Below are 12,801 nucleotides of genomic sequence, written 5' to 3'. Positions count from 1 at the left end.
ACTGACCATGCTAACCAGTGGAGTGTATCATTTAACAGTTACTTACCTACACAGCCATGGGCCCCGGCATCACCAGGGGGGTTGGTGTAACCCCGGTCACACTGACAACGGTAGGAGCCGTCTGTGTTCTCACAGAAGCCATGGTCCCCACAGATGTTCTCATTCACACACTCATCGATATCTAAACAAGAGGGCACCCAAAGGTGAGCATAAAATAACACATTCCAATGTTTCTCTGCTACATGTGTATAACTGTACCATTTCACATGACTGGCTTGCTAATGAGAGTGTGTTGCAATACTAAAATAAACACTACTGCCGCTAAAACTTGCAATAGCAATCACCATCATCATAACATGTCAAATGAATACAGGGGGAGAATGGGATCGTGTACAGCTTTGTGAGGGGGACACAGATCAATTGATTGAATCCATTCTGCTGACTCCGATGGCCATCAATGAGCCCAGTGAAACGTCTGTATGGGCTGCCTCTCAGCATGGATACATTGTGTTAAAGTAGAGCCAGCATCTGGAAGCCTTTAGGATCTAAGGGTTCCTCTGCTGGGGTCTATGGAGTGAGAAGTGACCTGTTGGTTACTTTCTGGCCCAGTGAGGTCTTGGATTATGTAACATGGGACTGGTTTACAGACATGGAGGGGCCTGCACATCCACATAAGCTACTTCAGAGACATTTTGTCAACCCGGCTACGGGTAACTAACATTTGAATGAATGCACATTTAGTGCAACAACTTTGACAGGCCCGCATTGTTTCCTAAATTTCCCTATTTTTTTATTTGACATCTTACATTTGTAATTCCAAAAATGTGTCCCATGCAAGAAATCTAAACAGGGGAGCTGATCTGGACTCATTCAGAATATTTTCTGCGTGCAAAAGGATGGAGCGGACCAGACCTGGCAACTGTGTGCAGCTGCTCGCATGCACAGCCATATATCATAAAGCATGTTTAACGAAGCCAGAGGAAAGACCTTGTTATGTGTACATTGAATGTGTGAGCAGAGGAATGTATGGACCTTAACACTGGATCATATAACACTAGTGCTAACAGCTCTGATTCCCATCCACCCTCTGTTTTAAGGGAACATTTGTTAGCAATTTCTCACATACATCATTTCGTATTTCTTGGCGTACATTGCACAGCGCAGAGGCCAAAGACAGATACTCTTAGAGAGGCCAGACTGATTATAATTGTTTAAAAAAACAAACATATGGTTTGATCACTGGTCAATGTTAACCTGCTTGTGCACTGGCCAAGTCACCAGGTTATGTGACACACAACCATTATTATGTTCCTACAACACTTCTCTATGTTATCACATGTGCACCCCCCCACCCCCCCAGCACTACACAGCTGATTCAAATAACCATCTCATCATCAAGCATTGATTATTTGAGTCAGCTGTGTAGTGATAGGGCAAAAACCAAACCCTGCCCTAGAGATCACACAGGGGTAAAACGCACACAAAAGCCACATTCATAAAAAACATTTTTTTTTGGAAGGGCACCTTTGTTGAGGAATTTGAGGGAAGTCTGCCAACATCTCCATTGATAGAGGCCACATGCTGTGTGTGTTCTTTTCTAATTAGAATCAAAAAGCCCGACTCAGCAAAAGCTAATGGTTTACAGGGCATTTACAGTAGTGGGGAAATGGAGAAGTATCTGGTACTGTATTCTTTTCGCTATATGTCACAACGTTATGGGCATGACATAATGCCAGGTACAGTAGGTAGTAAAGTATACGTCACCTTCAGGGCATCTAGTAGCCCAGTGTGTCTTATTAAACATGCTAACGCATCAATTGGGAGCAAATGAAAATACAGTGGCTACATAAGTCAGCAGGTTTGTAGAGGAAAAAATGAAATGACATTCACATATTGTCTATCAGATTTTTATTCTGTCTCCTAGCTCTCATAAATGCTGCATCATTCGAGGAATGAGGAGAGTAAGCCAGAGCGACTGCATTAAGCAATCTATTCAGCAGGGACGGAGAGGGCTTGGCTTGGGCCCTGCTCTACTATTACATTACAGAGGAGTGCATTCTGGGAGGCCTGACCCACTGTCCAGGGGGCAGGGAGAGGCAAAGCCATCCAGAAGATGGTGCTAATAGTGATGTCAGCCAAATGACTCTGACATGATGAAGACAAAAGTTGACATTGGGACATAAATAAGAGCCACCAAAATCCAAACTTTGTGTTTACAAACCTATTGGATGTGGCAATTATCAAAAACATGTAGCCGTTTGCCCATTAAAATGTTTACTTTTGGACTTTGGGGCCTTGCCACAGACTTGTAGTAAGATGAGGTGTATACTGTAACACTGAAGAACATTTTGGCATATGTGAAAAACTTAAGTGGGGTTTTGGATGGTCAGCGTAAGTAATGCAGCCAGCTGGGAGGTCTCTCAGGAAGGTCATCTAAGCACTCAGCTGCTACATGAAATAATCAGTGTCTGCCTAAAGGTTTTCACCCATCTGAAACATGGAAACAATGTTCCCATTTTTACATGTAGTGGGGTGTATGATGCTATCAAATCATCATCTCGGGGACCAAGGGAAATGTCTGGGCCAAATGTCTTTAAAAGTCTTTCCATGGCCATGTCTTTGACTCGGATCCTTTGAAACGCTTGGACTAACAGACATACTAAACTCTTTCATTAAGACTGACTGTCCAGCCAGAGAGTTAGCATGTTAATAAAATACCTGAGGCCAGATGGCCTATGGGAAATGCATACTCTATCAATACAGGCTATCTAGGGCCATCTTCTCCATTACACCCCCCTTCCTAATGGTCTGACCCAGGAGCCCCTTCCTGAGTGTGGATCAACCCGGCTTGGTAATGGTGCAGGCTAGATCAGGTGAGCAGGTTAAGTGGGGGTCTCTGTGCCGTGTTGTAATGTGGAGCACATGGTGGGTCTGTGAGGCTAGCTGACTGCTGGCTCACCCTTCACACGTCTCCCCTACTCCTGGTTCCCTGGTTAAACCCTGGCCTGATTGAACCCATATGCAGGCCAGGGTTATTTGATGCGTAGGATTGGTCGGGGATGAGGAGGGATATTTATTTTCCCTGTTTCATCCGTTGTTTCATTCCCGACCCCGCCAGACCTGGGTCACCTCCTGGGTTAAACCCTGTTTTATAAACTGTGTATGCACGCCCATTGCCCAACATCTAGACCACAGTGACCACAGCGGGCTAAATGTCTTTTGAAACGCGTCACATTTCCATACATTAGTCAGTGTGGGAGGTAGGAGACAGTGTGACCACAAACCATTTCCAGCCCTCTATGCCTTATTAAAGACAAGCCGTAGCCACACAAAATTGATAGCCACAACGCCGAACTACAGCTGGAAAGACAGGATCTAAATGAGATGCAGGTTTCTTTTCCAACACATTGAATATCACACACTGCTTTTCTCATACAGTACTCACCAGTGTTGGGATAAGTTGGATATTACTCGTTAAGTTTAACAAAACTAACACATTACTTTACAATATTATTCTGTGTGGAAAGTAACATGTTATATTACCAGTTATGTTACTTTGGGTTACTTTCATTAAAAAATCTCACTGTTTGACTGTCGGAGGGAGCAAGGTAAGCCCTACCAAAAATAGGTTACTTACTCATGTTTGATCACTAGTTTCCCCTTTCATCTGTTGCACGGCTTTCCTGTGGAAGTCTACAAGTGCTACACTATATATATTGGCTGCTTAATTAGCCATATATACTTTAAGCCAAGCATCTGTACAGATTTCCTTTCTTTTCATTCAAAATCTTTCTCTTGAGCCGCCAGTTCTGGTTATAGATCGCAAGTACACGGACCCATAGAGATGTATAGAGGGCACACTTGCAACTAGAAGGGAAAGCCCTCTATGGACAGCAGCTGTCATGACTAGGGATGCCTATGTATGCCAGTTCGGCTCTACAGCGGTTGTGAAGCGTATTAATGTGCTTCATTTTAGGAAAGTTAATAAATATAGTAGGCCTAGCCTATAGAAAGCTGATGGGATCCTCAGTTATTTGGCCACTTTCGTTGTGATACAAACCATATCAAAACATATAGGCCTATGGGCTGAGCTACATGAGGTGTGTGACTATGATTTCAAAAAGTCGCACAAAAAAATGCATGGCCTGTTTCTTGCCCGACTTCATACACTGGGCATATTATTATCTTGCCTTACTTAACATACTATAGGCTAATATTGTCACCCATCAGACTATTCTTAATTGAATCTTGTCTTTACATATACTAAATAATACATGTGTGAAATTTGTTTGGATTTAGAATGGACCATTATCATGCACCTGTCTCAGAACAGGGGAAACAAAATATGTAATCTATGCACTTAAATGGAGGACACTTTCCCCATGGTTCATATTCATGCCAGCTAGGTAGACTATACTCCTGTTGTAAAGCAAAGCAATGTGTTTAATATTAGGAAAGTTGATAAATAAATATAGTAGGCCTAGCCTATAGAAAGCTGATGGGATCCTCCTCTTTTTAATAGAGGCCATCAAAACTCCTATAAACATTTTGTGCAACATGAGCTGAAGGGCTCCCATTAAGTGTTCAGATTTTTCATTTGCATTTATGTCACAGTGATTAGATGGACAGTAGAGTGCTGAGGACCAGGCAGTTAGCAAATTTCATAGGCTACTAATGACCATCAGCAGCATCAGAGCTTGGAGAAGCCTAGTTACCATGACTAAATGCTCACATGGAATTTGACTGCGGTCATGACTCTTGACCGCTGGTGTGGCGGTAATACGGTCACCATAACAGCTGTAGTCATGACCTTTCTCTGCTTACTCGAGAAGTAAATGAGGAAACAAGTCAAGATCGGATCATGGAAACATGCGCCCGGTAGAGATATAATTCAGAAAGTAATGCAAACATTGTTTGACAAAGTAACTGTAATAGTATTACCCAATTTGAAAAAGTACAGCGTAACTTTACTACATATGAAAGTAATCTGATTACATAACACGTTACCTTCGTCACTCTATACAGTAGACTGTCATAGCAGGGCTGAGTGAACAACTCCAATGGATGGAGGTAGAGCGCAAGTGGCAGCTGAAGCTCTGCTGAGGAGAATGTCTGTTTTCCCATTTAGTATTATGGCCACAAATTGAGTGTGGTGAGCAGAGCCAAAGACAACCGCCGCCCCATCGGAGGCCCGGGAGTAAAAATAAATCAACGCCCCTCTGAGAAATGGCAAATTACAGCGTATGGCCTTCTTAAATATTGGATGATTTTTACAAGCAGACAAAAATGTCTAAGAGTAATTGAGCTCCCTCCCCGGACGTTTTATTGGGGTGACGGCAGCATCTCCCATAACCTCACATAATGCCTTGGAACAAGTGGCCTTTGTGCAAGATGCTGAGCTGTGGAGGGGCGAGAGAGTGGCGAGAGGGCTTGCTCCTCAGATTCCACAGCCCAGGCTGAGGGAGTTGAGGCCAGGGACTGGAGGGGAGGAGAAGCTCTGCGGTCAATGTCTGTGATGCTTTGTGGGGATGTACTGTATGTATGTCCCAGGGAGATGCTGGGTAGCCTGGAAGAGAGGAGGGAGGCTGGCATCAGAACAGAGGTGAAGAGAGAGTGGGTCAGAGATGGCCACGGCTGGCTGCATCACTGGACTGGACCAGAGAGGATGGAGCTGTTACAATGCTCTGGGGTGTTATAATTTGGACTGTTGAGTTTTAACAGGCTCAACCTAAACAGTGTGGTGGATCATGATCCACAATGTGTGATCGGAACAGTCAAGCTGCTGTGGAAAAACCTTATTGGTGGTTAGATAAGTAAGAGGAGACAGTTACACAACAACATGGCTACCCGGTGGGGCCCTAATGCAATTACCATCTGCACGTATTTACATCACAGAACTTATTCAGACTATATTGAATTGAGCCTCTGCGAGCAGAGGATGGGCCATGTTGACGCTAAATGGTAAAACAGAGGTGAGGAGGCTGTGAGCAGCTGTTTTGGATCTGGCCACCTCTCACAACAGGCCCCTCCATGATGGGATCCAGCCACACAACATCATAGTCCTCCGAGGGGAGAGGGCCACACCAAGCCAGGCTCTGTCATCGGCCCCGGTGTGCTGCCGCTCCGCTCTCCAGTCTGAGTCAAATAAAGAGTCATGGCGATGAGAATATAACATGGTGCTCAATGCATCTCAACACCCTCTCTCTCAGTCCGCCCCATCCGGGGCTCACTAGATCATTCCAGTAGATCATGCTATCACACTCTGCCCTTCAGTCCTGGCCTTGCCTGTTTGGAAGCCATTTTGATAAGAGCAAATTCTTGGCCTGTATGTTTTTGTTCAATGTCAGCTATGCTTCTTCTAAAACCGACTTGATTCATGTTTGTCGGTAACTGAGAAGTTTACCAGCAGAGGGGAACAACAGCGCCAGCCACCGCCGATACAAACTGCTTCGAAAACGGGCATGGTCCAGCACTAATCAAACACTCTTCTGAATATAGTAAAATTATGTCAATCTCTCATAGACACACACATACACAGACTGATGGTCTGTCTTTGCCAGTTAACACACAGGCGGGCTTGTTTTCTGTTGTCATGGAGACAGGGATGTTTTGTTGTTGTTGGACAGATGTTAGACCCAGATGTGTCGGTCGTCTCCACCCCTCCCAGGCCATACCAGGTGACCACCCGACTGGGTGTCTGTCGCAATGGCATGAGGAGGGCAAAGGCTGGCTGGGAGGGGTGGGGTGCACCGTATGTCCCATCAGATGACAGCCCTGCCCCACTTAGAGAGGAGAACAGTGGCGATCAGGTTATACCCATCGCCCTTGCCAAAAAACCTCCATTAGCCTCATTGTCTGGAGGATGAGACCTGGCCCTATTATCAAGTGGCCCAATTTCAGGGCCCATTTCCCCTCACTCTGCTCCCCTGACCAGGAAGGCTGAGTGCACCTGATAGCATTTGATTCACATGAGCCTTTTGTGTGCGAGTGCCAGGCTGATATCAGTATCTCTGTAGGATGGGGGTGGGCTAGGGGGGCCACCGAGACAACGCAGAGTGTTTCTTTCAGACAACTGCCCAAGGTAAATGAGCAGTAAGGCTGATATTCAAGTGCCTTCAGTTGTCCACTAAGTAAGTACATTGCCTGTTGACTAAGCACAGGGCCTGTGGTCCACTTACTTACCACAGTCTGGGTTGTCCTGTCCATACAGGCCAGGCTGGCAGCCCATGAAGCAGCGATACGAGCCAATGGTGTTCTCACAGAGCCAGATGCCACACACCGAGCTACCATACTCCTTACACTCGTTCTGATCTGTGGAGAGAAAGATGTACTAATGTCATACACACATCATTCCTATTCTTCACCCTTCACAGCAGCATGGATATCCAGCATGAGTAGGCCCGGCCAGGAGGCCTGAGATATCCATGTGTTTATGTCATACATGCACACACACATGCACACACACTCACTCAATCACCAATCCAATTCCCCCTCCACTCCTCACAGTACAATGTTTCCCCAGCATGAGTAGGCCCGGCCAGGAGGCCTGTGGTGCTGCTGTCCTCAGTGCTCAGCAGCAGACACTGGGCATGGCCAAGAACAATATTTGCACAGGAACCGAAGAACTTGTGAAGAAGCAAAGGGACACGTTCCAGAGGGAGAAACACCTCCATCCCACAATGGGATGATTCATACTCCCCAAGGGAAGATGGGGAGCAGAGCTCCAGCCACAGGGAGCACCCTGTGGTGCAAGAATACAGCCCGAGGAAAGCCTCTGGGCCATAGTTGGACTCTCACTGAGGGAATGTCACCATTGACACTGCATTGACTACAGCTACATAATCAATCGTTACAAAAACGTTTCACACACAGGGCGGACTCTGGTCTAAAGGGACCGGAATGTTCTATTAACTCTTCTGAAATTTTGTGAAAACGCTGTGTTTCAGCTGGGGCAGAAGCAGTGGATTGTGGGTAGAGTGAGGGAGTTATGAAGTTGGTAGAGTGTTCTTACCCTCACAGTCAGCTGTGTCTGCAGAGTACTTGAAGCCAGCCTCACACAGGCAGAGGTAGGAGCCATCTGTGTTGAGACACTGGCCATGGGAGCACACGCCGTCCTTACTGCACTCATTAACATCTGGAGGGAAAGAGGAGGAGCAGGAGAGGGGGAGAGAAAGAGTCAGAGAGAGAGACAGACACAGCAAGACAGAGACACAGACACAGAGAGAAAGACACAGAGACAGAGACAGAGAGACACAGAGAGAGAGAAATGGAGATAAGAAGAGAGGACAGTGTGAAAGAAAGTGTTCTTTGTTTATGAAAGTCATGGCGTATTTTCTTCTTTGGTGTACTATGAATCAGTCAGCCACCGAGAATCTCATTCTCTCTTAACATGAAAAAAATAATACATGTCTGCAATCAAGGGCTTGTCTGAGCATAAGATACATTGTCCATTTGGAACACTTTATGGTACTGGCAAAATATGAAAACAGTATGTAACCTAGCTATTGGTCTGGGAACATTCCCTCCGACTAGTAAAAAGCATATAATGATGGCTATATGCTTGATTAAATGTAGATTGGTGTAATTGCCACATTACAACACAACTTACAAGGTATTTGGACTGAATAGCCTAATAAGTGGGGTCAAGGCAGAAAAGCAATAAAAATAAAACATATTTTGCCAAGGGCTGATAATGAGACAAATTGTTCAATGTAGACAGTAAACACATGTAGAGGTAAAGGGAACAAAACATTCTGAAAACAGCATGGGACAGCACCTCAATTTATGTTCCGGTTTAATAGCCATGTGATTCGATACAAACATTTACAGCAATGATTTATCTAAAACAGAGCTGTATGGCAGGTTATACTAGATTGACTAGTGATTAATAGTTCATCTTTATGATTTATTGAGGTTAGTCCACTGTCCATGGTTATGTCCCAGACAGTACCAGCGCCCATAGCCCTGTAAGCAGCAAGCCATCCAGCCAGTTCACCTGTGAGCCAACCAGAAGGCCAACCACTCGGGCTCACCTGACCCCTCCTTCCCATGCACCCCCTCTCCTCTCCCTGCAGGGCCAATGGCAGAGAGGCCTGGCTTTCACTGTGTCAGCACTGCACACACAATGGCAGACGACCTGAATATATATGCCCAGCCTCTGATTTATAGGATAATATTTGCTGTGGCAGAGGGCCAGGGGAGTGCAGGTTGGACCTGCCTTGCTCACTATTGTGGATGATATCTGGTGCTACAGTACATGGCCACAGCCCAGCAGACTGAAGGGAAAGCCCAGCCATCATCACAGGGCACTGGGGAGGGGCTGCCTAGCCTGCCGGGTACGTATGGCCTGGAAGAGGTCCAGTCCCCTCGCACCATGGGCCCCTCACCCACTATAGCCCTCTCCAGGATCTTCCACCTCCAGAGAGTGGCCTTGCTCCATGCTTGCCTGCTTCACAATGATAACATGCTCAGTGTACTGCCCAATGATTTGTCATTCAGGTTACGCTAATGCTCGATACCTCTCAGCAGTAAAACAGGCCAGAATCAATAATATGCAGCTTTAGCCGAAGTTACATTCCTTTCATATTGATTCTTCCAGAGTGCTCCATTCCTCTGTATTTTGACAGCTAATGCTCCAGAAAGTTCCAGTGAAAGGCTAGCTAGTGCTCTGGCCAACAGTCAGGAGCAGCATTTCTCTCTCTGGTGTGACCAGGGCAATGGATGCGGCTGGAATGACATAAAACCTGGTCAATTGGAGGTGAAAGAGGAGGAGCAGTGAGACTGTTGATGTCTGGCAATAGCCTATTAGAGTAAATGGCTGGGTTTGATCCCTGCTGCCTAACTGGAGCTGGAGCTGTGGGGAGAGCAAGGGGGAAAGGGGTCAGCCCAGAGAGAGACAGGGTCAGGGAGTACAAGCTGCCCTCTGCATGCACTGTCTGTCCTTACCCAGACAGGAGGAACTTGTGGCTCGTGCTAATTGTGGTAATGCATTCAAACCAGTTGGTAGTTAGTTATAATCCCAGCATTATAGCTTGTTCTCGCTCATCTTGGCAGCCGTTTCCCTCTGTGGTGCATCCATAGGGACAGATGCAGAGGTAGGAACCATCTGTGTTCAGACAGTCCCCTTCTCCACTGATCACCCTAGACTGACACTCATCCACAGCTGAACAGGAGATTTAACTGTCCCATTTCCTCCAAATCCACATGACTGAAACACACTAAGGACATCCCCATAGAGAGGATGGGTGTGTCACAAATGATACTGACTCTTGCTGAACGCAACATGTAAAGTGTTGGTCCCATGTTTCATGAGCTGAAATAAAAGATCCCCTACATTTTCCATATGCACAAAAAGCTTATTTATCTCAAATTCTCTGCACAAATGTGTTTACATCCCTGTTAGTGAGCATTTCTCCTTTGCCAAGATAATCCATCCATCTGACAGGTGTGGAATATCAAGAAGCTGATTAAACAGCATGATCATTACACAGGTGGAGTTTGTACTGGGGACAATAAAATACCACTCTAAAATATGCAGTTTTGACACCAAACACAATGCGACAGATGTCTCAAGTTTTGAAGGAGTGCACAATTGGCATGCTGACTGCAGGAATTATCACCAGAGATGTTGCCAGGGAATTTAATGTTAATTTCTCTACCATAAGCAGCCACCAATGCCATTTTAGAGAATTTGGCAGTACATCCAACATTACTCACAACCGCAGACCACGTGTACGGTGTCATGTGGGCGAATGGTTTACTGATGTCAATGTTGTAAACAGAGTGCCCCATGATGGAGGTGGGGTTATGATATGGGCAGGCATAAGCTACGGACAACGAACATAATTCCATTTTATCAATGGAAATGACGAGATCCTGAGGTCCAATGTAGTCCCATTCATCCGCCGCCATCACCTCATGTTTCAGCATGATAATGCACGGTCCCATGTCGCAAGGATCTGTACACAATTCCTTGAAACTGAAAATGTCCCAGTTCTTCCATGGCCTACATACTCACCAGACATTTACCCATTGAGCATGTTTAGGATGCTTTGGATCGACGTGTACGACAGCGTGTTCCAGTTCCCGCCAACATCCAGCAACTTCGCACAGCCATTGAAGAGGAGTGGGACAACATTCCACAGGCCACAATCAACAGCATGGTCAACTATGCGAAGGATATGTGTCTGTCATGCTGCATGAGGCAAAAGGTGGTCACACCAGATACTAACTGGTTTTCAGGTCCATGTCCCTACCTGTGACCAGCAGAAGCATATCTGTATTCCCAGTCATGTGAAATCCATAGATTAGGGCCTAATACATTTCAATTGACTGATTTCCTTCTATGAACTGTAACTCAGTAAAATCTTTGAAATTGTTGCATTTATATTTTTGTTCAGTATACTTTATATTATCAGCATATTTATGATATGACTTATCAGCATGTCATATTTTGCTAGCATCCCCTATTTTACGAGTGCCTTTCACTCATGTGTGCTGTGTTATTTACGATTGCCATTCTCACGTGTGAAATTGAATAGCTTGAACTATTTACTTGTGCGGTGATTCTACAGATTGGCATGGACTATATTGACCATGAGACAGCTGTTGTCAATGCCTATCACGAACTAATTGCTAAACATGCCCCAGAACTAGAGGCAAAAGTAAATGGACGCTTACCTCCAACGCGCCATTCAACTTGGAACCTCTCCACTCTGACTTCTCGCTGCACATCTGTCTCTCTCCACTGACCGCCTGGGAGAAAATGACTACATTACAATGCTCTCTAGAACACTAAAGAAAAGTGCTTTTGTGTGTGTGATTCCAAGCTGTAGGTCAGTACATGCTCTAATTGTATGTTACAGACATGGGGGACATGCCTGGCGCAGCAGGGAGAGCCTGCCATCCAGCTTTCGACTACAGAGAGTGGACCTGTACAACGCTCACAGAAGCACCATCTAAAGGAAAGTGTTTGTTCCAGAGTATGTGAGTGCAGCCTAAGTACTGTACACAGCCACTGGGAGGTTCCCCACCAGAGTTGTTGGGGAACACAGTTTCAAAGCCAATGCCACATCCCTCAACGAAGCCACGTACGGTGGGCAACCCTGCACGAATGTAAACCAATGCTCTGTGTGAGTGAAGTAACACTGCAGCTGTTAGTTTTTCCTCAGGGCTCAATGTTAAATTCAGGCTATACCGCAGTCCTAACTCCTAGCCTCCTTAAACGTTTAACTTAGTTTAAAACAGAATTAATCAAGTAATGCCATTTAAGATCAGCAATAAAGAGCCTTTTCATTGTACTTACAGTGCCTTCAGAAAGTATTCATACCCCTTGGCTATTCCACATTTTGTTGTGCTACAGCCTGAATTCACCCATCTACACACAATACCCCATAATGACAAAGTGAGAACATGTTTAGACATTTTTGCAAATGTATTAATTGAAATATAGAAATGTCACATTTACATAAGTATTCATACATCTGAGTCAATACTTTGTAGAAGCACCTTTGGGGGTGATTACAGCTCTGAGTCACCTTGGGTATGTCTATCAGAGTTGCACTTCTGGATTTGGGGATTTTCTCCTATTCTTCCTTGCAGAGTTTCTCAAGTTCTGTTAAGTTAGATGGGGATCGGCAGTGAAGAGCAATCTTCAAGTCTTTCCACCGATTTTCAAAACAGATTCAAGTCTGGGCTTTGGTTGGGCCACTCAAGGACTTTCACATTCTTGTTCTGAAGCCATTCCAGCGTTGCTTTGGTTGTATGCTTGGGGTCATTGTCCTGTTGGAACTTAAATCTTCT

The 12,801-nt window shown here is 45.3% G+C and overlaps 1 protein-coding gene across 3 annotated transcripts in view; it reads right to left on the bottom strand.

Moving 5' to 3' along the window:
- The window catches only part of LOC112261798 (latent-transforming growth factor beta-binding protein 2), a 148,842-nt gene that overhangs the window by 7,115 nt on the left and 128,926 nt on the right, over positions 1–12,801 (bottom strand). For 2 of the 3 annotated variants that reach the window (XM_042330032.1, XM_024437410.2), the window contains exons 29-32: positions 11,680–11,754; positions 8,012–8,134; positions 7,183–7,311; positions 47–181 (exon numbers count right to left, since the gene is read on the bottom strand). In XM_042330032.1, the coding sequence (XP_042185966.1) occupies positions 47–181; positions 7,183–7,311; positions 8,012–8,134; positions 11,680–11,754 (462 nt within the window). The remainder of the gene's footprint in view (positions 1–46; positions 182–7,182; positions 7,312–8,011; positions 8,135–11,679; positions 11,755–12,801) is intronic. The other variant, XM_024437411.2, reaches the window with a different exon arrangement.

This window comes from Oncorhynchus tshawytscha, linkage group LG11 (genome assembly GCF_018296145.1).
Source record: "Oncorhynchus tshawytscha isolate Ot180627B linkage group LG11, Otsh_v2.0, whole genome shotgun sequence".
Classification (NCBI taxonomy): Eukaryota; Metazoa; Chordata; class Actinopteri; order Salmoniformes; family Salmonidae; genus Oncorhynchus; species Oncorhynchus tshawytscha.
This window is presented reverse-complemented; position numbering and strand designations above follow the sequence as displayed.